The 20,750-nt window shown below is 68.1% G+C and overlaps 1 protein-coding gene across 1 annotated transcript; it reads left to right on the forward strand.

Moving 5' to 3' along the window:
* Nucleotides 1–273: 273 nt before the first annotated feature.
* Nucleotides 274–20,071, forward strand: ABCA2 (ATP binding cassette subfamily A member 2). Its single transcript, XM_070378639.1, has 48 exons — nt 274–445; nt 3,946–4,039; nt 4,976–5,087; nt 5,192–5,355; nt 5,602–5,729; nt 6,006–6,092; nt 6,367–6,585; nt 6,901–7,268; nt 7,475–7,634; nt 8,460–8,588; nt 8,674–8,841; nt 8,908–9,004; nt 9,208–9,381; nt 9,461–9,563; nt 9,653–9,767; nt 9,901–10,091; nt 10,194–10,344; nt 10,420–10,624; nt 10,742–10,906; nt 10,994–11,174; nt 11,249–11,461; nt 11,540–11,736; nt 11,817–11,999; nt 12,156–12,340; nt 12,723–12,843; nt 13,090–13,326; nt 13,406–13,612; nt 13,833–13,935; nt 14,033–14,328; nt 14,399–14,612; nt 14,701–14,806; nt 14,905–15,016; nt 15,089–15,149; nt 15,229–15,403; nt 15,539–15,654; nt 15,732–15,879; nt 15,959–16,082; nt 16,196–16,328; nt 16,444–16,561; nt 16,785–16,963; nt 17,046–17,187; nt 17,265–17,399; nt 17,663–17,766; nt 17,844–17,936; nt 18,251–18,353; nt 18,424–18,561; nt 18,635–18,841; nt 19,335–20,071. The coding sequence occupies exons 1-48, from the start codon at nt 380–382 to the stop codon at nt 19,368–19,370; spliced, it is 7,263 nt and encodes a 2,420-aa protein (XP_070234740.1). The 5' UTR covers nt 274–379; the 3' UTR covers nt 19,371–20,071.
* The last annotated feature ends 679 nt before the right edge of the window (nt 20,072–20,750 follow it).

Consider the following 20,750-nt stretch of genomic DNA (forward strand, 5'->3'; position numbering starts at 1 on the left):
CTGAGTCGGGGATCTCGGTTTACGTCTGGGTTCTTGGGCGCATCACCTCAACGCCTAGAGGGAGGGGGGCAACCAGAAAGCCTCTCGTGGCGGGTCAGAGCTCCGGGAACCGCCCAAACGCCGGTGGGCAGGCGACCCGGGTCGGGCGACGTGCGGAGGGCACCCGGCGGCCCCTTTAAGCGGGGGCGGCGCAGGCAGGGCGCGGGCGGGGGGCGGTGCGAGTCGCTGCCGCCGCGGCCGCCGAGGCGGAGCCAGCGCCGAGCCGGTCCCGGAGGCTCGAGACCCCGCCCCGCGCGGGCGATGCCGAGCGGCGCGGCGGGCGGCGGGGCGCGCAGAGGAGCGGGCCGCAGCGCGGAGGCGGCCGGAGCGCGGCCCCGCCATGGGCTTCCTGCACCAGCTGCAGCTGCTGCTCTGGAAGAACGTGACGCTGAAGCGCCGGAGCCCGGTGAGCGACCCCCGGCGCCGCGGGCCGGCCGGAGCCGGAGGCTGCGGGCACCGGGGCCGGCGGCGCGCTCCCCGCGCGCACGTGCGGCGGCCCGGCCGGGCGCGCGTGGACCCCAGGCGGGCGGGGCGGCGGGTGGTCGCCCCTTCCTGCCCTCGCCCCTGCCCGCGCTCTGGCCTCCAGAGAGGGGGCTTGGCTGTACCCGGCCCGCCGCCCGCGTCCGCTGACATTCGTGGAGCTCGGCTGAGTCACGGGGCGGGCGCCCTCCGCAACGCGCTCTCCCGGGCCAGCCTCAGGGCTGGAAGGTGGCCCCCGGCTCCTGGGGGAGCGGGAGGCCCTGCTTCCCCCGGCAGAGGACCGGCTGGGAGTCTGGGTCCGACTCAGAGGCGCTGAGGTCTCTGGGCCCAGCCCTGGTGCCCCTGCAGGGACCCTGCCCCTCCTCCAGGCGCAGCCCTCTGTCCTTGGACAGGAGCCTCTCCTCGCACACATCCACCGACCCTCGCTCACGGGCTCGCGCCGCGTCCTCGCTGTGCCTGCCTCGGCCCGCCCAGGCCCTGCCGCACCCTTTTGTCCTTCGGGGCCCTCCTCCCTGAAGCGGTCCACTCTCTACTCCCCCAACCCGGCCTCCCCCCGGGACTGGGTCCTCTGACCACCATGCTCCCCAGCTCTCTGCCCTACCCTTGGGGGTGCAGGGCACAGCAGCTGTCAGGGGCTGAAGCACCGGTGAGGAGTGGGGCTGGGGCGGTATGGGTGTCATCACACTGACCGCCACTGCTCCGGCCTTGGGAAGGGCAGGGGCATCTGCTGGCCTGCCCAGATGGCACCAGCCACATCGCAGCGAGGCCTGGGCAGCTCGGGTTCCTGACAGGACATTGGGGATTTTCCAGCATGGGGCTCAGGGCAGGTTGGGGTCTGGAGATGGAACCTGAGGTGGAGGCATCCTCCTGCTCCTCTGGAGTTTGGGGGCTCCTGTCCCACCTGGCCCCGGGGCCCCTTGAGCCGACCTGCTCCTGCCTGGGCCCCTCCCTGAGAGGGGTTTCAAAGTGCACAGCGGGAAACCCAGACCTGCAGATGGGCAGGGTAGCCGTCATCACCCTGGCCTGGCAGGATTCCCCTGGGCACCTGGCCCTGGCAGGGAGCCAGGCTTGTGTTCGCTCCCTGCCCGCGGCGCCCGGGGCTGGCTGGCACTGGGCTTGTGGATCAGACCTGCAGCCTCTGGTGCTGCCTCCTCTGCTGCAGGTTTTGGGTAACTGGGGCCAGCAGGGCGGGGCCCTGGGGAGGGATTGAGACTGGACGTGGGCATGCGTCAGTGTCAGCCCTCAAATTCCTGGCAGGGAGGATGGGAGCTAGGAGCAGAGGCTCCCATGAGGGCCCCAGCATCTCCTGGGGACCCCAAGGCTCAGGGAAGTGGGCACCTGGCAAGCAGGGGGGAGGTGCCCACTGACTTACACCCAGGAGTAGCCCCCGAATGTCAGGTTGGGCCTCCCCAGAGCCTTCCTTGCCCTGCCCCATGGTGCCCCCAGGGATGGCTGGGCTTGTGGAGGTCCTTGGCCTGTGGCCACAACACAGCAGGAATTCTTCCTCCAGGTGGCTGAGGCCTCGCTGGGCTCACGCAGGGAGCTGGGGCAGGCTAGGTGGCCGGCGCACTCGTCCACTTTTCTGGGAGGGTCTTGGGCGTCACAGTTGGCTCCCTGGACTTGGCTGGCAGAGGGTCTGCCTGCGTGCTGCGTGCCTCACTGAGGGTGCATATGTGCCCTGGGGGAAGCCTGGTCTGGGGCAGGAACCGAGGCTCTCTGTGCCTGGCTCGCTCCACCTCCCCAAGCTCTGCGCCTCGGTTTCTCCATTTGCCGGTGTGGACCTCGGTCTGGACCTCGGTCTGGATCCCGGTCTGTTCTGGGGCTTCTGGCTGCTCCTGGGGGGACCAGGTCCCTGCAGTCGGGGGCAGCGCCTCCATCCTCAGGCCTCACCTGTTCTCTTCTGGACGCAGCGGGAAGGGCCCGGAGGGGACACACGGGGCGCTGGCCCGTCTCCAGGGCCAGGGGTCTGACCACCTTGCAGACCGCTGGGTGGGGCGCCCAGGTGGGGCTGAACCTGCACTGCCTGCGGTAACTAGATGCCCCTCTGGCCACCCGCCCGCCAAGCAGGCCTCCCTCCTCCCAGCAGCTCATGTGCGGCTGTTGCTATAGCAATGAGGAGACAGCAGGCCGGTTGCTGCAGTTACTCGTGGAGGTGCCCGGAGGCAGGGTGGGGGTGGGTGGGGCCGGCTCAGCGGCCGTGACCCCAGCCATGCTCGGTGTGCAGGCGGCAGGCGCCTGTCCTGGTCCACGATGCCTCCTGGGCTGGCCTCAGGCTGGCTGCTGGCTCAGGGCGGGGGTGGAGGCTGGCACGGGCTGGGGCGGGCGTGGGGCGCAGACACACAGCAGGGTGTTCCACACCACAGAGCCCTATTGTCAACCCAGTAAACACAGCAGCATCTGGCCCCGCCCTGGGGGACCAGGGCTTGGGCCCTGGGCCAGAGAGAGCACCGCTGGGTCAGCGCTCTGAAGTCAGTTTGGTGTGGGGGTGAGGCTAAAGGAACCTTGGTGCCTCCGCAGAAGCTCAGTAGGGGTAGGGGTCAGGATGTGCCCTCGGGTGGGCCAGGGGCCCCCAAAGAGCAGCCAGCCCAAGGTCCGCCTCCCCCTTCCACCGTGCCCTCCCTGAGCCAGGAGGGGTGCAGGCAGGAATGGAGGGAAGTCTGGACCCCAGGCACTTCTTTCCCGCTCCAGGCAGGCCCCAGCAGGGCTCACCTCGGTGCTCAGCCTGCAGCCAAGTCTCCCAGGGAACCCTGATCAGAGGCCCCAGGCAGGCAGGGCCGCGCCCACTCGAGCCACCTGGGGTCGTGGTGGGCTGGGGCAGGAGGCACCTGCGTCTCAGGGTCAGGGGGCGGGGGGGGTGCTGTCAGACCCCTGACCAGGTCTTCCCGGAGGCTTAGGGCCCAGGGCTACAGCCAGGCCCTCCCCTCACCCAGGCCTCACCTTCTTAGGCCTTTGCCAGCAGGGGAGATTGATGGCGCTACAGCTGCAGGGAGGAGGGCTGACCCTGGGGGCGGGGGTGGGAGTCACAGGCCAGTCCAGACACTCCTGGATCCTCTGAGATCTTGCCCAGGCGGCCCTGCAGGCAGGCAAGGAGCTGGGCGACGCGTGGGTCAGCGTGGACCACAAGCTGCCTGATTTGTCCCTGCCGGCCTTCAGCGAGGCACATCTGGACTGGGTGTGGAGACCTGGTTCGCTTGAGCCAGAGAACACTGACCCTCTCGCTCCTCAAAGAGGTTCTGGAAGGAAGGGGCTGTGATCTCTGTGGGCTTGGGGGACCTGGGTGGACCTGTGGCCCCTGGCGGGGCACGCAGGGTTCAGTGGGGCTGGGCTGGCCCTGGGAGGGGTGGGTGTCTCTCTGAGGGAGAGTAGGGTTTGGGTGTGTCCTGTCCCGCCCTGGGCAGGTGGCCTCACTCCGCCCGCCCTTTCCAGTGGGTCTTGGCCTTCGAGATCTTCATCCCGCTCGTCCTGTTTTTCATCCTGCTGGGGCTTCGGCAGAAGAAGCCCACCATCTCTGTGAAGGAAGGTGAGGGGCTTCTGGGGGCCCGGCCGGGAGGGGCGGGCAGGCGGCCCTCATGGCGTCTCGCACACCCGTCGGTGTGCACACGGCTCCTCCGGGCACAGGGGTGCCCGTCCCCGCCGCGGTCCCACGCCCCACGCCTGGCTGGGCTGGGGTGACCGTGGCGCTGGGTCTCACTGTCTCCTCTGTTCTGTTCTGCCCCCTCCCCGCCCTGCATGGTCTCTGTCCTCCTCCTGGGCCTGCATGCAGTCTGTAAGTGCGTGGTCGCCTCCCGGCTGGCCCGGGCAACCTCAGGAGCCCTGAGGGGCTTCCTGGTGAAGCTTGCGCCCTCCCCCACCCCTCGCTTGCACTAACGGAGTCTCCTGGCCAGCTGGGTCCTGCAGGGCCCCTGCCTGCTGTCAGGAACAGCTGGCTCGGTGGGGTGGGGGTGGGGTGGTGGGAGGTCAAGGCTGGAGTCCCCTGGACGTCGGTGGCTCCCTGGTCAGGCTCCCCGGTGTCACTCAGGGTGGGGCTGCCTGGCCCTGCTGTGCAGGGCTGCAGAACCTGGCCGCTGTCCACTCAGACCTAGTGGGCTCTTGCGTTCACTCTACTAACCAGCTGGCCAGAGAGGTCAGAGGTCACTGCCCAGGAGGGCCCCTGTGCTCCTGAGCCCTGGGGGCAGTGCCGCCTTGTGTTCTTGGTGAAGCAGTCAGAGCGCTGGCTTTGGCTGGTGGAGGGGAGAGGGATGCTCTAACAGTTGTGGGGAAGGGGTGGCGAGATGCCCTTTGACCTCTGACCTGCTGGGGTCATCTGCACTAGAACACTCAGCCTTCTGTTTCCTGTCTGCTGCCTGCAGCTGCTTTTCTTCCTGACTTTCTCTAAATCTCTCTTCTCGGCCTCTGTCTCTTCCCACCCCCCAACCCCGCCCCTCCCCGGCCCTGGGCCCTCTCGCCTGCCCCCCAGCCTTCTACACGGCGGCGCCCCTCACCTCCGCCGGCATCCTGCCGGTCATGCAGTCGCTGTGCCCCGAGGGCCAGCGGGACGAGTTTGGCTTCCTTCAGTATGCCAACTCCACGTGAGTGCCCCGCCCCCGGCTGCCCCGCCCCGGGCCTGGGCCCCGCCCCCGGCTGCCCCACCCTGGGCCTGGCGGCCTGCAGGTGATGGCCAGTGGTGCTGCAGGGTCACACAGCTGCTGGAGCGCCTCAACCGCGTGGTGGAGGAGGGCAACCTGTTTGACCCGGCGAGACCCAGCCTGGGCTCGGAGCTAGAGGCGCTGCGCCAGCACCTGGAAGCCCTTAGCGCCAGCCCAGACCCCCTGGACGGCCGCGCAGCCCGACCTGCAGGTGCGCCTGGGGGCGGGGCGGTGCCGGAGCCCTCGGTCAGCGGTCAGCGGGGTTTGAAGCCGGGCTCGGGTGCCTCCTGCCGCGGGTCCCACGCCCACACCCCTGCCCGGTGCTCACCTGGTGGCTGCTGCCCGTCACCGTGGCTCAGCCACAGTGGGAGCTGCTAGGAGCTCAGTTCTGAGGCCCTTTAGGGCTCTCTGGCCCCGGGCAGGGCCGGCCTTCAGCCCTGTCCTTCTGCCTGTCCAGGGTCCTCCTTCTCTCTGGACTCGGTGGCCAGGGACCCGCGGGAGCTGTGGCGCTTCCTGACGCAGAACCTGTCGCTGCCCGACAGCGCGGCCCGGGCTCTGCTGGCCGCCCAGGTGGACCTGCCTGAGGTGAGGGCCAGGAGCCTCAGTGGAGCGCCTGTGTCTGCTCCTGGGAGCCCCCTGCCCTGGTCCTCCCCTGGCTTCCGTGGGGGTGCAGGGCTCCTGTGTCTGCTCCCGGGGGAGCCCTGGCCCTGGCCCCCCGCCCTGGCCCTCCGCTGGCTCCCGTGGGGGTGCAGGGCTCCTGTGTCTGCTCCTGGGGGAGCCCTGGCCCTGGCCCCCCGCCGGCTCCCGTGGGGGTGCAGGGCTGGAGCCCCAGCAGCTGAGCCACGACCCCCTCACGCTCAGGTCTATCGCCTGCTTTTTGGCCCTTCGCCTGGCCTGGATGGGGGTTCAGGGCCCCCCAGGAATCAGCAGCCCCTGTTCCGGATGGAGGTGAGGGACACACGCTGCCTGCTTCTGGGTGGGTGAAGAGAGGGCTCCCCTTGAGGGTGAGGGGGTCCCCAGGAGTAGGTGGTTGTCCCCAGGAGGCAGGGTGGGAATGCGTCTCTCTCCCTCCCCCTGCCCCCACCTGCTGTTGCAGGACCTGGGTGGTCTCAGACCCGCCCGCTGGGTGGGGCAGGGTAAAGCCCTGGGCCCTGTGGGCCAGGCCTTTGGTATCCTCTTGGCTGGGGCTCCTTTCAGCCATTCCTCTGCACCCTGCCCCCAGGAGCTGCTGCTGGCCCCTGCTCTCCTGGAGCAGCTCACGTGCATGCCAGGCTCCAGGGAGCTGGGCCGGGTCCTCACTGTGCCCCGGGGTCAACAGACAGCACTGCAGGGATACCGGGACGCAGTCTGCAGAGGGCAGGCTGCAGCCCGTGCTCACCGCTTCTCGGGGCTGGCTGCTGAGCTCCGGAACCAACTGGATGCAGCCAAGATCGCCCAGCAGGTGAGGCCTGCCCGCCAGCCGGCCTGCAGATCTGGCACCTGGGCGAGGGGGTGTGCTGGGGCTCCTCGGGAGTGCCTGGGCCCGGGCTCTGCCTAGCTGCCCTTGGGTCCCCTGCCCTGGGCCTTCGATCCAGCCTGTCTTCCCGTCCCTGGTTGGTGCTCCTTGACCCCCGGGCTGCTCCCCTGCTCGCCTCTTGTGTCTCCTGCGGGTGTCCTCCCCATTCCACGCTGACCTCAGCCTCCCCTGCAGAGCGGCCCCCAGACCCTGCGCCTGCCCCTGGGCCTGCGTCTGCCCACTCGCCCCATTTCCCCTCAGCTGGGCCTGGATGCCCCCAATGGCTCTGCCGCCCCACAGCAACCGCCACCCCCACCGCGGCTGCAGGCACTCCTGGAGGACCTGCTGGATGCCCAGAAGGTCCTGCGGGACGTGGACGTCCTCTCAGCCCTTGCCCTGCTGCTGCCTCAGGGCGCCTGCGCAGGCCGGGCTCCTGGGCCCGCAGCCAGTGGCCCTGGCGGGGCAGCCAACGGCACTGGGGCTGGGGCAGGCCCCGGCTCCAACAGCACGGCTGAGGAGGGGGCCCCGTCCGCTGCAGCCCCGGCCCCCTCGGACGCGCTGCAGGGCCAGTGCTCCGCTTTCGTGCAGCTCTGGGCCGGCCTGCAGCCCATCCTGTGTGGCAACAACCGGTAGGTGGGTGGCAGGGGGTGGGGTGAGGAAGCCGGGGGTTGCTGGGCCTGCCCCCAGGCCTGGCTCTGATGCCCCCTCCCTGGTCCTGGTCCATGGTCCCCTACTCCATGCCAATTGTTTGACACCTGCACCCACTCGGAAGCCCCGCGCCCACCCTTCCCTGCCGATGCCCCGTCCTACCTCGAGTCTCGCCTGCTTGCCCCAGCACTATCGAGCCTGAGGCGTTGCGAAGGGGCAACATGAGCTCCCTAGGCTTCACGAGCAAGGAGCAGCGGAACCTGGGCCTCCTCGTGCACCTCATGACCAGCAACCCCAAGATCCTGTACGCACCCGCGGGCTCCGAGGCAGACCGTGTCATTCTCAAGGTGTGCGCCGCGGGCTGCCTGTGTCCTCTGGGGCAGGAACTGAGGGAGCTGGGCAGAGGGCTCTGCAGGCTGGGGACGCAGTGTGGGGGGGCGGCGGTTGGTAGAATTGGCACGAGAGGGGTGCAGCCCTGGCTCTTGAGAACTCCGGGGCTTGGCTCTCTGGGTGAGGGGACCTGTGAGCAAGTCTGAGGTGCAGGGGCACTTTGAAGGCTGCCTTGAGGATGCCCTGCCTGGCTGGTGTGGCGCAGGGTCCTGGCTCTTTGAGCATGACCAGGGCTGGGCAGCACTGGTGAGGGTAGAGGAGGGGCCGCAGGCAGAGACCGTCCAGAGCGTCGTCCGCTGGGTGCGATCTGGGCAGGGCATCTGCGTGGTTTGGGACCAGCTGAGAGCAGTGTCTGTGGCCCTCCCGGGTTGCAGTCTGGAAGAAGTAGAAGCCAGGGCTGGAGATGGTGCAGGAAGGGGAGGGCTGTGGAGGGGTTCCCTAGGATGAGCATGGGGGGAGGTGAGGGCCAAGTGTCAGGGCCACTCGAGACGTGTGTGGAGGGGTCCCACAAAGGGCCGGGGAAGACACCGCTGGTGGCAGGGGCTGGGGAGGCTGTGCTTTCCTGGGAGCCGGGCAGAGGGGGTTTCAGGGGAGGCGCTGAGCAGAGGCCTGGGAGGGAAGGCCTTGGAGCTTCCAGGGGCCATCTGGCCAGACCTAGATTGGTGGTTGGTGGGGACTGGCCAGTGGGTGGCCTCCAGCCACGGAGGGAGGTAAGGAGTGAGAAGCCCGCTGCTGGCCGGCGTCCTTCCATGAGCCCCATGCTCTGCCCTCACCCTCTGCAGGCCAATGAGACCTTCGCCCTTGTAGGCAACGTGACTCACTACGCCCAGGTGTGGCTCAACATCTCGGCGGAGATCCGCAGCTACCTGGAGCAGGGAAGGCTGCAGCAACACCTGCGCTGGCTGCAGCAGGTGCTGGGGGCCGGGCTGGGCGGGTGTGGCAGGGCCCCCTTGGCCAGCCCAGGCCACCCTCTGAACCGGTCTCCCCCTCCCCCAGTATGTGGCCGAGCTGCGGCAGCACCCGGAGGCACTGAGCCTGTCACCCGAGGAGCTGCCGCCCGCCCTGCGCCAGGACAATTTCTCACTGCCCAACGGCTCAGTCCTCCTGCAGCAGCTGGACACCATTGACAATGCGGCCTGCGGCTGGATCCAGTTCATGTCCAAGGTGGGTGGGTGGGCCCCATGGGCCCTGCGGGTGCCCAGGTCGCCTCTCATGACTGTCCTCTCTTAGGTGAGCGTGGACATCTTCAAGGGTTTTCCAGATGAGGAGAGCATTGTCAACTACACCCTTAACCAGGCCTACCAGGATAATGTCACCGTGTTCGCTAGTGAGCCAGCCCCCTGGGCAGGTCCCCAGCCCGGGTCCCCCGCCTCTCCCCTGCCCGAGACCTTCCCATCCCGGTCCCCCTTTACGGTCAGTCACCCGCCCCGCCCCGCCCAACCCCTCGGCCCCGCCCCACGCCTCGGCCCGCCCCACGCCTCGGCCCCGCCCATCTCCCCTCCCTCCGCCCCGCCCCTTCTCCTGTCCCAGGTGTGATCTTCCAGACCCGCAAGGACGGTTCCTTGCCGCCCCACGTGCACTACAAGATCCGCCAGAATTCAAGCTTCACGGAGAAAACCAACGAGATCCGCCGGGCCTACTGGCGGCCGGGGCCCAACACCGGCGGCCGCTTCTACTTTCTATATGGCTTCGTTTGGATCCAGGGTGAGGGCCGACCCTGGGGCCGCGGGGGGCGGGGCGCAGCCTCCGCTGACCACCATCCTCTTGCTCCTCCCACCCGCAGACATGATGGAGCGCGCCATCATCGACACCTTCGTGGGCCACGACGTGGTGGAGCCCGGCAACTACGTGCAGATGTTCCCCTACCCGTGCTACACGCGGGACGAGTGAGTGCCAACCGAGCGCTGGGCGCGCGCCGGGCGCCGCGTCCGCCCGCCTCCACCCGCCTCCGCCTTACGCCCCTCCCTCCCCCCAGCTTTCTGTTTGTCATCGAGCACATGATGCCGCTCTGCATGGTGATCTCCTGGGTCTACTCTGTGGCCATGACCATCCAGCACATTGTGGCTGAGAAGGAGCACCGGCTGAAGGAGGTGGGGGAGATGGAGGAGGGGAGAAGAGGGAAGGGGTGGGGCTGAGGAGGGGGGCGATGGAGACAGGTGAGAGGTGGAGAGGAGTACAGGTGGGGAGCAGCCGTGGGCAGCCCCTTGCCCTGCTGCCCCACAGGTGATGAAGACCATGGGCCTGAACAACGCGGTGCACTGGGTGGCCTGGTTCATCACGGGCTGCGTGCAGCTCTCCATCTCGGTGACGGCGCTGACCGCCATACTCAAGTACGGCCAGGTCCTTGCGCACAGCCACGTGCTCATCATCTGGCTCTTCCTGGCTGTCTACGCCGTGGCCACCATCATGTTCTGGTGAGTGCTGTGTGGCAGCAGCGGGCTGGAGGGTGGACTTGCTTCGAGTAATGACCCAGGACTCGGGTGTGGTTGACGGCCCGTGGCCCTGCCTGCCCCCAGCTTCTTGGTGTCCGTGCTGTACTCCAAGGCCAAGCTGGCCTCGGCCTGCGGCGGAATCATCTACTTCCTGAGCTATGTGCCCTACATGTACGTGGCTATCCGTGAGGAGGTGGCCCACGACAAGATCACCGCCTTCGAGAAGTGCATCGCGGTGAGGGTCATGGGGGTGGCCCAGGCTTGGGGGTGTCCGGCCTCCTTTCCTGCACTGACACTGCTGTCTCCTCAGTCCCTGATGTCCACGACAGCTTTTGGCCTGGGTTCCAAGTACTTTGCTCTGTACGAGGTGGCAGGCGTGGGCATCCAGTGGCACACATTCAGCCAGTCTCCCGTGGAAGGGGATGACTTCAACCTGCTCTTGGCTGTCACCATGCTGATGGTAGATGCGGTCGTCTATGGGGTGCTCACGTGGTACATTGAGGCTGTGCACCCAGGTACCGAGCCCTTTGGAGGGGAGGGGAACAGGAGAAGGGGGCTATCTCTAGGGGGACACATGGCATGGGGGGGGACACTGACCCCAGGCCCTGGGTCAGCCTCCCCTCTCCCCATAGGCATGTACGGGCTGCCCCGGCCCTGGTACTTCCCACTGCAGAAGTCCTACTGGCTGGGCAGCGGGCGGACGGAGGCATGGGAGTGGAACTGGCCATGGGCTCGCACCCCCCGCCTCAGCGTCATGGAGGAGGATCAAGCCTGTGCCATGGAGAGCCGGCGCTTGGGTGAGTGGACACCAGGTGGGGACTGGGGCAGTTGCTGACTTTGGGGGGCTGAGGACATCCTTGGTGCTCACTCTGGCCCCCGTGCAGAGGAGACACGGGGCATGGAAGAGGAACCCACCCACCTGCCGCTGGTAGTCTGCGTGGACAAGCTCACCAAGGTCTATAAGAACGACAAGAAGCTGGCTTTGAACAAGCTGAGCCTCAACCTCTATGAGAACCAGGTCGTGTCCTTCCTGGGCCACAACGGGGCTGGCAAGACCACCACCATGTGTGTGCCGGGGGGTGGGTGGCAGGGAGGGCTCCCTGCAGGAGGTGGGGCTGTGACCTCACCTGTCCACCCAGGTCTATCCTCACCGGCCTGTTCCCACCTACGTCGGGCTCGGCCACCATCTACGGGCATGACATCCGCACGGAGATGGACGAGATCCGCAAGAACCTGGGCATGTGTCCCCAGCACAATGTGCTCTTCGACCGGCTCACGGTGGAGGAGCACCTCTGGTTCTACTCGAGGCTCAAGAGCATGGCCCAGGAGGAGATCCGCAAGGAGATGGACAAGTGGGTGGGGCTTGGGTGGATGCGAGGCTGCAAGCAGCAGCACCCCAGCCCTGCGGCTTACCTCCCGTCTGCCCCCAGGATGATCGAGGACCTGGAGCTCTCCAACAAACGGCACTCGCTGGTGCAGACGCTGTCCGGCGGCATGAAGCGCAAGCTCTCGGTGGCCATTGCCTTCGTGGGTGGCTCCCGGGCCATCATCCTGGATGAGCCCACGGCCGGCGTGGACCCCTACGCACGCCGCGCCATCTGGGACCTGATCCTGAAGTACAAGCCGGGTGAGCAGGCGCCGAGGGTGCAGAGAGCAGCCCCCTGCCCGGCCCCACCTGGCCGCCCCTCTGACCCCCGTCTCCCCCAGGCCGCACGATCCTCCTGTCCACCCACCACATGGATGAGGCTGACCTGCTCGGGGATCGCATTGCCATCATCTCCCACGGGAAGCTCAAGTGCTGTGGCTCACCGCTCTTCCTCAAGGGCGCCTACGGGGACGGCTACCGCCTCACGCTGGTTAAGCGGCCTGCAGAGCCCGGGGGTCCCCAAGGTCTGTGCGGAAGCCACCTGCCCCAGACTCTTCCTCAAGACCAGTGAGGTTGAGGGGCTTGGCTCTCACTGTGTTGCCCAGTGGGCCCAGGATGCTAGTTGGGCCTGGCCCACCCTCTCCCCCAGCCCCTGAGTGAAGCTCTTCCTACCCTCCCAGAGCCAGGGCTGACAGCCAGCCCCCCAGGTCCAGCCCAGCTGAGCAGCTGCTCCGAGTCCCAGGTTTCCCAGTTCATCCGCAAACATGTGGCCTCCTGCCTGCTGGTCTCCGACACCAGCACCGAGCTCTCCTACATCCTGCCCAGTGAGGCCGCCAAGAAGGGGGCCTTTGAGCGCCTCTTTCAGGTGTCTGAGTCCGGGCTGGGGTGATGGAGGAGGTGGGGCAGAGGTCTGTAGAAAGTGGGGGAGGTGGAGGAGGTGTGTTCAGCAGAAGAGGCGGGCCTGGGCTCAGGGGCGGGGCCAGCAGGGGGCGGGCCTGGTGGAGGAAGCAAGACTGGGGTCGGGGGTGGGGCCAGTGGAGGGGGCGGGCCTGGTAGAGGAAGCAGGACTGGGGTCGGGGGCGGGGCCAGTGGAGGGGGCGGGCCTGGTGGAGGAGGCAGGACTGGACTCTGGGACTGGGGCAGAACTGGGGCGGGGCCAGTAGAGGAGGCGGGGCTGCCCAAGAGGTGGGCACAACTTGCCCCGCGGCCACCCTCTTTGAGGTGGGCCTCACGCAGCTCTTTCACAGCACCTGGAGCACAGTCTGGATGCACTGCACTTGAGCAGTTTTGGGCTGATGGACACGACACTGGAGGAAGTGTTCCTTAAGGTGTCGGAGGAGGACCAGTCGCTGGAGAACAGTGAGGCAGGTGAGACTCCAGAGCTGCTGATCAGCTCTGCCCCCATACCCTGGCTCCGCCAGCTCTGAGCGCGAGCCTAGGGTTGTCACTCTTACGCTGTCTCTGGGGGCCAAGGGTTTTAGGTGGGAACAGGGAGCCAGGAGACCCCAGGGTCAGGCTGGGGCTGTTGCCTGGGGTGGGTGGGTGCGGGAGTGTGGAGGCCTGCAGCTGAAGACCGCCCTGAGCCCCCACGCGTCTCCCCTGGCACCTCTGCAGATGTGAAAGAGTCTAGGAAAGACGTGTTACCGGGGGCTGCGGACCCGGTATCGGCGGAAGGTCCTGCGGGCAACCTGGCGCGGTGCGCGGAGCTGGCCCAGTCGCAGGTGTCGCTGCAGTCTGCATCCTCGGTGGGCTCTGCCCGTGGTGACGAGGGGGCCGGCTACACCGATGTCTACGGCGACTACCGCCCTCTCTGTGACAACTTGCAGGACCCTGACAATGTCAGCTTGCAAGGTGGGGGCTGTTGGGTACTGCCGGGAGGGTCCCTGGAGGGTGGAGCGGGGCCCGTGCTCAGCTCCTGCCTCCTGTGCAGAGGCAGAGGCGGAGACCCTCGCGCGGGTTGGCCAGGGCAGCCGCAAGCTGGAGGGCTGGTGGCTGAAGGTGCGCCAGTTCCACGGGCTCCTGGTGAAGCGCTTCCACTGCGCCCGGCGCAACTCCAAGGCACTGTCCTCTCAGATCCTGCTCCCTGCCTTCTTCGTCTGCGTGGCTATGACCGTGGCGCTCTCCGTCCCAGAGATCGGTAAGGCTGCCTAGCCAGATATCCGGACATCCGCCTGCTTGGGAGCCACATGGGGGGGCCCTGGGCACAGTAGCTGAGGCTGGTGGGCACACTCTGGGGTTCCTTTGGGGTGCAGACTCCAAGCTTGGGTCCCCTGTGGGTACTAGGAAGAGGGGCCTGGGCCCGTGAGGTGCTGGCAGGCTGTAGGAGCTTGCTCAGGCTTCCCCGCGTTTCCCACCAGGCGACCTGCCCCCGCTGGTCCTGTCCCCCTCCCAGTACCACAACTACACGCAGCCCCGTGGCAACTTCATCCCCTACGCCAACGAGGAGCGCCGGGAATACCGGTGAGCCAGCACCAGGGCTGCCGTGGGGGGCGGGGGCTAGTGCGGGGACTGGGGGGCTGGCCTGACCCCCGTCTGGGCTCGCTCTGTGCTTTCCCAGCTTGCGACTGTCCCCCGACGCTGGGCCCCAGCAGCTGGTGGGCACCTTCAGGCTGCCGTCGGGTGTGGGAGCCACCTGTGTGCTCAAGTCTCCGGCCAACGGCTCACTGGGGCCCACGCTGAACCTGAGCAGCGGTGAGTCGCGCCTGCTGGCCGCACGATTCTTCGACAGCATGTGCCTGGAGTCCTTCACGCAGGGGCTGCCGCTGTCCAACTTCGTGCCGCCCCCACCCTCGCCCGCCCCATCCGACTCCCCCATGACCCTGGACGAGGACCTGCTGCCTACCTCCGGGTCAGGTACTGGCTAGTGGGGCCGCCTGGGGCTCGGGAAAGCGGGGGCCGGGCTGACTGTGCGCTCTGCCTGCAGAGAACTGGACATCGGCGCCCTCCCTTCCACACCTGGTGCGGGAGCCCGTCCGCTGTACCTGCTCTGGGCAGGGCACCGGCTTCTCTTGCCCAGGCGGTGTAGGCGGGCACCCGCCCCAGATGCGGGTGGTCACGGGTGACATTCTGACTGACATCACGGGCCACAATGTCTCCGAGTACCTGCTCTTCACCTCTGACCGCTTCCGGCTGCACCGGTGAGCAGAGGGGAGGGGCGTTCCGGCCGTGGATGGGCAGCAGACCCCCACTGCCCGCCTGGCCTCACAGGCGGTCGGCTTCGCCCAGGTACGGGGCCATCACCTTTGGCAACGTCCAGAAGTCCATCCCAGCCTCGTTTGGGGCCCGGGCCCCGGCTATGGTGCGGAGGATTGCAGTACGCAGGGCTGCCCAGGTGAGCCCCGCTCGGCCCCGGGCCCTGCCGCATCCCGCCCTCCCCCAAGGTCTGCAGCGATGACAGGCTCTGGGGGGTCTCTCTATGTGCCCCCGCAGGTTTTCTACAACAACAAGGGCTACCACAGCATGCCCACCTACCTCAACAGCCTCAACAATGCCATCTTGCGTGCCAACCTGCCCAAGAGCAAGGGCAACCCTGCGGCCTACGGTGGGTGAGCGGGGCAGGGTGGGGCGGGTGTGCAGGCGCAGAGCAGGTCCTGAGGCCACCCCTGTGCTGCAGGCATCACCGTCACCAACCACCCGATGAACAAGACGAGTGCCAGCCTCTCTCTGGATTACCTGTAGGTGTGGGTGGGGGTGGGGGTGGGCGCCGCCACGGGACCGCGTGCCGGGCAGGGCTGAGGGCCTCCTCGCCCCCAGGCTGCAGGGCACCGATGTGGTCATCGCCATCTTCATCATCGTGGCCATGTCCTTCGTGCCGGCCAGCTTCGTGGTCTTTCTGGTGGCCGAGAAGTCCACCAAGGCCAAGCACCTACAGTTTGTCAGCGGCTGCAACCCTGTCATCTACTGGCTGGCCAACTACGTGTGGGACATGGTGTGCTCCCAGACCCCCGGCCGTCCCCCGCCCCCCTGCCCCTCGCTGGGCCCCCCGTCCTGCTCTGGGGACCCTCGCCCCTGTCCCCAGGCCTCTCCGGCTCTGGCCCCTCACCTGCCACCCCTGCTTCGGTAGCTCAACTACCTGGTCCCGGCCACCTGCTGCGTCCTCATCCTGTTCGTGTTTGACCTGCCGGCCTACACGTCCCCCACCAACTTCCCGGCCGTGCTCTCCCTGTTCCTGCTCTACGGGTAAGGGGCGATGGTGGGGGTGGGGCGGGGCGCAGGAGGCCGACGGCCCAGTGACGCCACCTGGCTGCCACCCGCAGGTGGTCCATCACACCCATCATGTACCCGGCCTCCTTCTGGTTCGAGGTCCCCAGCTCGGCCTACGTGTTTCTCATCGTCATCAACCTCTTCATCGGCATCACCGCCACCGTGGCCACCTTCCTCCTACAGCTCTTTGAACATGACAAGGTGGGCCGGGGTGGTGAGGTGGGGGGTGGCAGGGCTGAGGCTGTGCCCTGACACCCCCCGCTCCGCCGTGACCCTCCAGGACCTGAAGGTTGTCAACAGTTACCTGAAGAGCTGCTTCCTCATCTTCCCCAACTACAACCTGGGCCACGGGCTGATGGAGATGGCGTACAACGAGTATATCAACGAGTACTACGCCAAGATCGGTGAGGCCGCGGGGCTGACGGCGCGGCCCCTGGCTGGGGGGCCTAGGCGGGCTCCAGACCTGGGGGCAAGCGGGCGCTCCTGAGGCCCCGGCCCTGAGCCAGCTGCCCCGCAGGCCAGGTTGACAAGATGAAGTCTCCCTTCGAGTGGGACATCGTCACCAGGGGCCTGGTGGCCATGACCGTTGAGGGCTTCGTGGGCTTCCTCCTGACCATCATGTGTCAGTACAACTTCCTGCGGCAGCCGCAGTGAGTGCGCGGGCCCTGCGGGTGGGGGCGGGGCTGGGCACTGCCCTCCGGCGTGGCCCAGGTGCGCGGGCACCAGGTGGCATCAGCCACGCGCTGCCCCGCCCCCGCCCCCCAGGCGCATGCCCGTGTCCACGAAGCCCGTGGAGGACGACGTGGATGTGGCCAGCGAGCGGCAGCGAGTGCTCAGGGGAGATGCAGACAACGACATGGTCAAAATCGAGAACCTGACCAAGGTGGGCCCTGGGCGGCTGGGGGCGGGGCCTGGGGTAGGCTGGGGGCAGGCCGGGGGGCGGGGCCCAGGGTAGGCGGGGGGCGGGGCCTGGGGCAGGCTGGGGGCAGCCGGGGAGTGGGGGCGGGGCGGAGCCCGGGGTAGGTTGGGGGCGGGGCCCGGGGCAGGCTGGGACCCAATGGGAACTCGCGGGGCCTGCTGAGCAGCTGCCCTCTCACCTCCGCCAGGTGTACAAGTCGCGGAAGATCGGCCGCATCCTGGCCGTGGACCGCCTATGCCTGGGCGTGCGTCCTGGCGAGTGCTTCGGCCTCCTGGGCGTCAACGGCGCGGGCAAGACCAGCACCTTCAAGATGCTGACGGGGGACGAGAGCACGACGGGGGGCGAGGCCTTCGTCAACGGGCACAGGTGCGGGCAGGCGGGCGGGCACCTGGGCGGGCGGGCCGGCGGGCCGGCGGCAGCCCTGGTGCTGACGGCGCTGTGTCCCCAGCGTGCTCAAGGAGCTACTCCAGGTGCAGCAGAGCCTGGGCTACTGCCCGCAGTTCGACGCCCTGTTCGACGAGCTCACGGCCCGGGAGCATCTGCAGCTGTACACAAGGCTCCGGGGCATCCCCTGGAAGGACGAGGCGCGGGTGAGGGTTGCCCGGCGGGGGAGGCGGCCGGCGTGGGGGTGTGGAGGGGGGGTCCCTGACGTTCCCGTCACTCCCAGGTGGTGAAGTGGGCCTTGGAGAAGCTGGAGCTGACCAAGTATGCCGACAAGCCCGCCGGCACCTACAGCGGAGGGAACAAGCGGAAGCTGTCAACAGCCATTGCCCTCATCGGGTACCCAGCCTTCATCTTTCTGGTGAGCCCAGGGGTGGCACTGGGTACAGGATGGGGGATGGGGGAGGATGGGGGATGGGGTGTGTTGGGGGGATGGGGGAGGATAGGGGATGGGGTGGGTTGGAGATCAGGTACCCCAACCTTCACCTTCCTGGTGACCGACCCCAAGGGTGGGATGAGGATCGGTACCCCATCTTTGTGTTCTTGGTGAGCCGGGTGGGAAGCAGCTGGTGGGGCCAGCCGGGGTAGACAGGGTACAGCGGCTGAGCCTGGCACTACCCCCAGGATGAGCCTACCACAGGCATGGACCCCAAGGCCCGGCGCTTCCTCTGGAACCTCATCTTGGACCTCATCAAGACAGGGCGCTCGGTGGTGCTGACTTCACACAGGTCCGCCCGTGCCCCGCCCCGCCCGCCCCCCCCACAGGGCCCTCCACTCCGTGCCAGCCTGTGGGTCTTGCCTGCAGCATGGAGGAGTGTGAGGCGCTGTGCACGCGGCTGGCCATCATGGTGAACGGGCGCCTGCGCTGTCTGGGTAGCATCCAGCATCTGAAGAACCGGTGAGCCCCGGCAGCGGGGGGCCTGGGGGGGAGGGGCACAGGGGGGCGAGGGAGGGGGCGGGGGCCTGGGTGGGGAGGGGCACAGGGGGCGAGGGAGGGGGCGGGGGGCCTGGGGGAGAAGGGGCACAGGGGGGCGAGGGGCCTGGGGGGGCACAGGGGGGCGAGGGAGGGGGTGGGGGCCTGGGGGGAGGGGCACAGGGGGGCGTGGTCCCGGGCGGGGGCGGCCGAGGTCACAGGGGGCGGGGGGTCCACGGGGACAGGCTGAGACTGGGCCCCTCTGCTGGCTGGGGTGTGGCCACGAGCCTGTGCCGCAGGTTCGGGGATGGTTACATGATCACGGTGAGGACCAAGAGCAGCCAGAACGTGAAAGACGTGGTGCGGTTCTTCAACAGGAACTTCCCGGAGGCCATCCTCAAGGTGGGCAAGGCCTGAGGGGCGGGGGGAACGGGGCACCGCCCGAGCGGCCTCTGACCTCTGTGCCCCCCAGGAGCGGCACCACACGAAGGTGCAGTACCAGCTCAAGTCCGAGCACATCTCGCTGGCGCAGGTGTTCAGCAAAATGGAACAGGTGGTGGGCGTGCTGGGCGTCGAGGACTACTCGGTCAGCCAGACCACCCTGGACAACGTGAGTGCCCTGGGCTGGGGTCGCCCTCCCCGCTGGGCCGGCCCCCCGCCCACCCCCTGCCCCCGCCCACCAGGTGTTCGTGAACTTCGCCAAGAAGCAGAGCGACAACCTGGAGCAGCAGGAGACGGAGCCGCCCTCGGGCCTACAGTCCCCGCTGTGCCGCCTGCTCAGCCTGTTCCGGCCGCGGCCTCCCCCCACTGAGCTGCGGGCGCTGGTGGCCGACGAGCCTGAGGACCTGGACACGGAGGATGAGGGCCTTATAAGCTTCGAGGAGGAGCGGGTGAGCCAGGGGCTCGGGTCAGGGCCGCGGGCTGGCCGGGGGCCGGGCTCGGTTGGGAGTGGGGGTCGGGCTCCGCAGGGGGAGGGGCCGGGCTCAGGTTGGGACGGGGGCCGGGCTCGGGAGGGGCAGGGCCGGGCTACGGCGGGGCGAGGCGGGGCCTTGGACCCCGGCTGTTCTGAGCTGGGGCGAGGGCATAGGGACCCACGATACTCGGGAGTAGAGTGGATCTGGGAGGCCTGGGCGCAGTCAGGGGAGACAGACCACGCCGACCTCCTAGCACCTTGGAAACGGAGGGCGTTTTGGAGCCAGGCAGAACCGAGGTGGGCGGAGCAGAGCCTGGGACCAGCAGCCACCGGCCTGGCAGGGGCAGACCACCGGGAAGCCCGGCACTGAGAGGGAGCTCGGAGCGGACAGAGGCGGGAGGGCCGGCGAAAGGGCCGGCCTGGGCCGGGAGCGGGCTCACACACTCCAGCCAGCCTGTCGCTGTCCACAGGCCCAGCTCTCCTTCAACACGGACACGCTCTGCTGACCGCTGGAGTTGCGTCGAGGTTACGCGGTGGGAACAGAAGTCAGGCGGTGGCCGAGGTCCCACGTGTGCCCTCCCCCCTCGCCCACCTGCCAGGCCCTGGAGTGAGCGGTCCAGGACCAAGGGCTTCAGCCCCCTCCAGCCCTGCCCCCTCGGCCGCCGTGCCGCCCTCCCCTCGTTGTGCCAAAGGCTGGCCCGCCCCGGGCTGCGCACACCCTCACCCTGCTCTGCCTTAAAGCCTTGGGGTCTGGCCGGCCCCTGGCCTCTGCCCTTGCCCAGCTCTGCCCACTACTCCCAAGGCCGCGGGGTGCCCCGGGCTGCCAGGACCGCCCGACCTCTCCTGGCGGGACCTGGCCTCCCCACGGGCTGAGCTCTTACACCCAGTTTGGATGGTGGCTGCTGCCGGCCTTGGGCTGAGGGGAGGGGTGGGTTCGGCCCCACCCGAGGCGCCTATTTATTTTGCTTTAGGATAAGGCTCCCTCACCCTGGCTTCCCGCAGGGAGGCTGCCAGGGGCGGCGGGCCGGGGGTCAGGAATGGAGACACTGGCCCCGCCGGCCAGGCGAGGGGCCTGACCCCCCTCCCCACCCCTCCTGCTGCCGTTGCCCTCACCCCAGCTCGGTCCCCTGCCCTCCCACCTGGGAGCCAGACCTGTACATAGCGCACAGATGTTTGTTTTAATAAATAAAGTCCATGCAAGCCTGTGTGTGGCGGGTGGTGTGTGGGGTGAAGGGGACCCACTGGATGCCAGGACACAGCGCCTGCCCGCAGGCACCGGGCTCTAGTTGGGGGACGCAGACAGGGTCAACCTGGAGGAGGGGCTGGGCTCCTCTCCCCTCACTGGCCCTTCTAACAGAGCTGTTAAGGTGCTGCTGGAAAGGGCCCGCAGGCAGGAGCTCAGGAGAGAAGAGTTTTCACCAGAGATGAGGCCCCTCGCGGGCCCTGAAGGGGCAGGGCGGGCAGCTCCACGGCCCCTCCGGCGGCTGCTCTGCGGATGTGGCAGGGGCGGCGGGGAGGCTGTGGTCCTGTTAAGGCTGGCACACAACGTGGTAGGCGGTTCAGACGACGCAGGCGGAGAAAGCACGGGCGGCGCGTCTGTGCTTCCCGTGTCCGAGGCCACTGCAGGCGCACGCGCATGCTCAGAGCCGCAGGCGCGAGCGCGAGGTGCTTTCCGTTTGCTGGGTTTCTCTCTCCCACTTGGCCTGCTTTGCTAGGGCCACCCTAACAGAGAACCACGACCAGGCAGCTTACACACCAGACACCTACTCTCTCACCCTCGGGGGCCAGAAGTTCAAGGTCGAGGTGCTGGCAGGTGGGATCCTCCAGAGCTCCCTGCTCTCCCAGCTGCTGGGGGTCTTCTGGCCGTCTCCGGTGTCCTTGGCTTG

The sequence above is a fragment of the Bos mutus genome, chromosome 11 (genome assembly GCF_027580195.1).
Source record: "Bos mutus isolate GX-2022 chromosome 11, NWIPB_WYAK_1.1, whole genome shotgun sequence".
Taxonomy (NCBI): Eukaryota; Metazoa; Chordata; class Mammalia; order Artiodactyla; family Bovidae; genus Bos; species Bos mutus.

Excerpts from the sequence above, each read along its gene's own strand:
- ABCA2 (XM_070378639.1), top strand. The coding sequence starts at position 380 with ATGGGCTTCCTGCACCAGCTGCAGCTGCTGCTCTGGAAGAACGTGACG. Across the intron at positions 14,807-14,904 it reads CAGTACGCAGGGCTGCCCAG|GTTTTCTACAACAACAAGGG; the intron begins GTGAGCCCCGCT and ends GTGCCCCCGCAG. Across the intron at positions 15,017-15,088 it reads GGGCAACCCTGCGGCCTACG|GCATCACCGTCACCAACCAC; the intron begins GTGGGTGAGCGG and ends CCTGTGCTGCAG.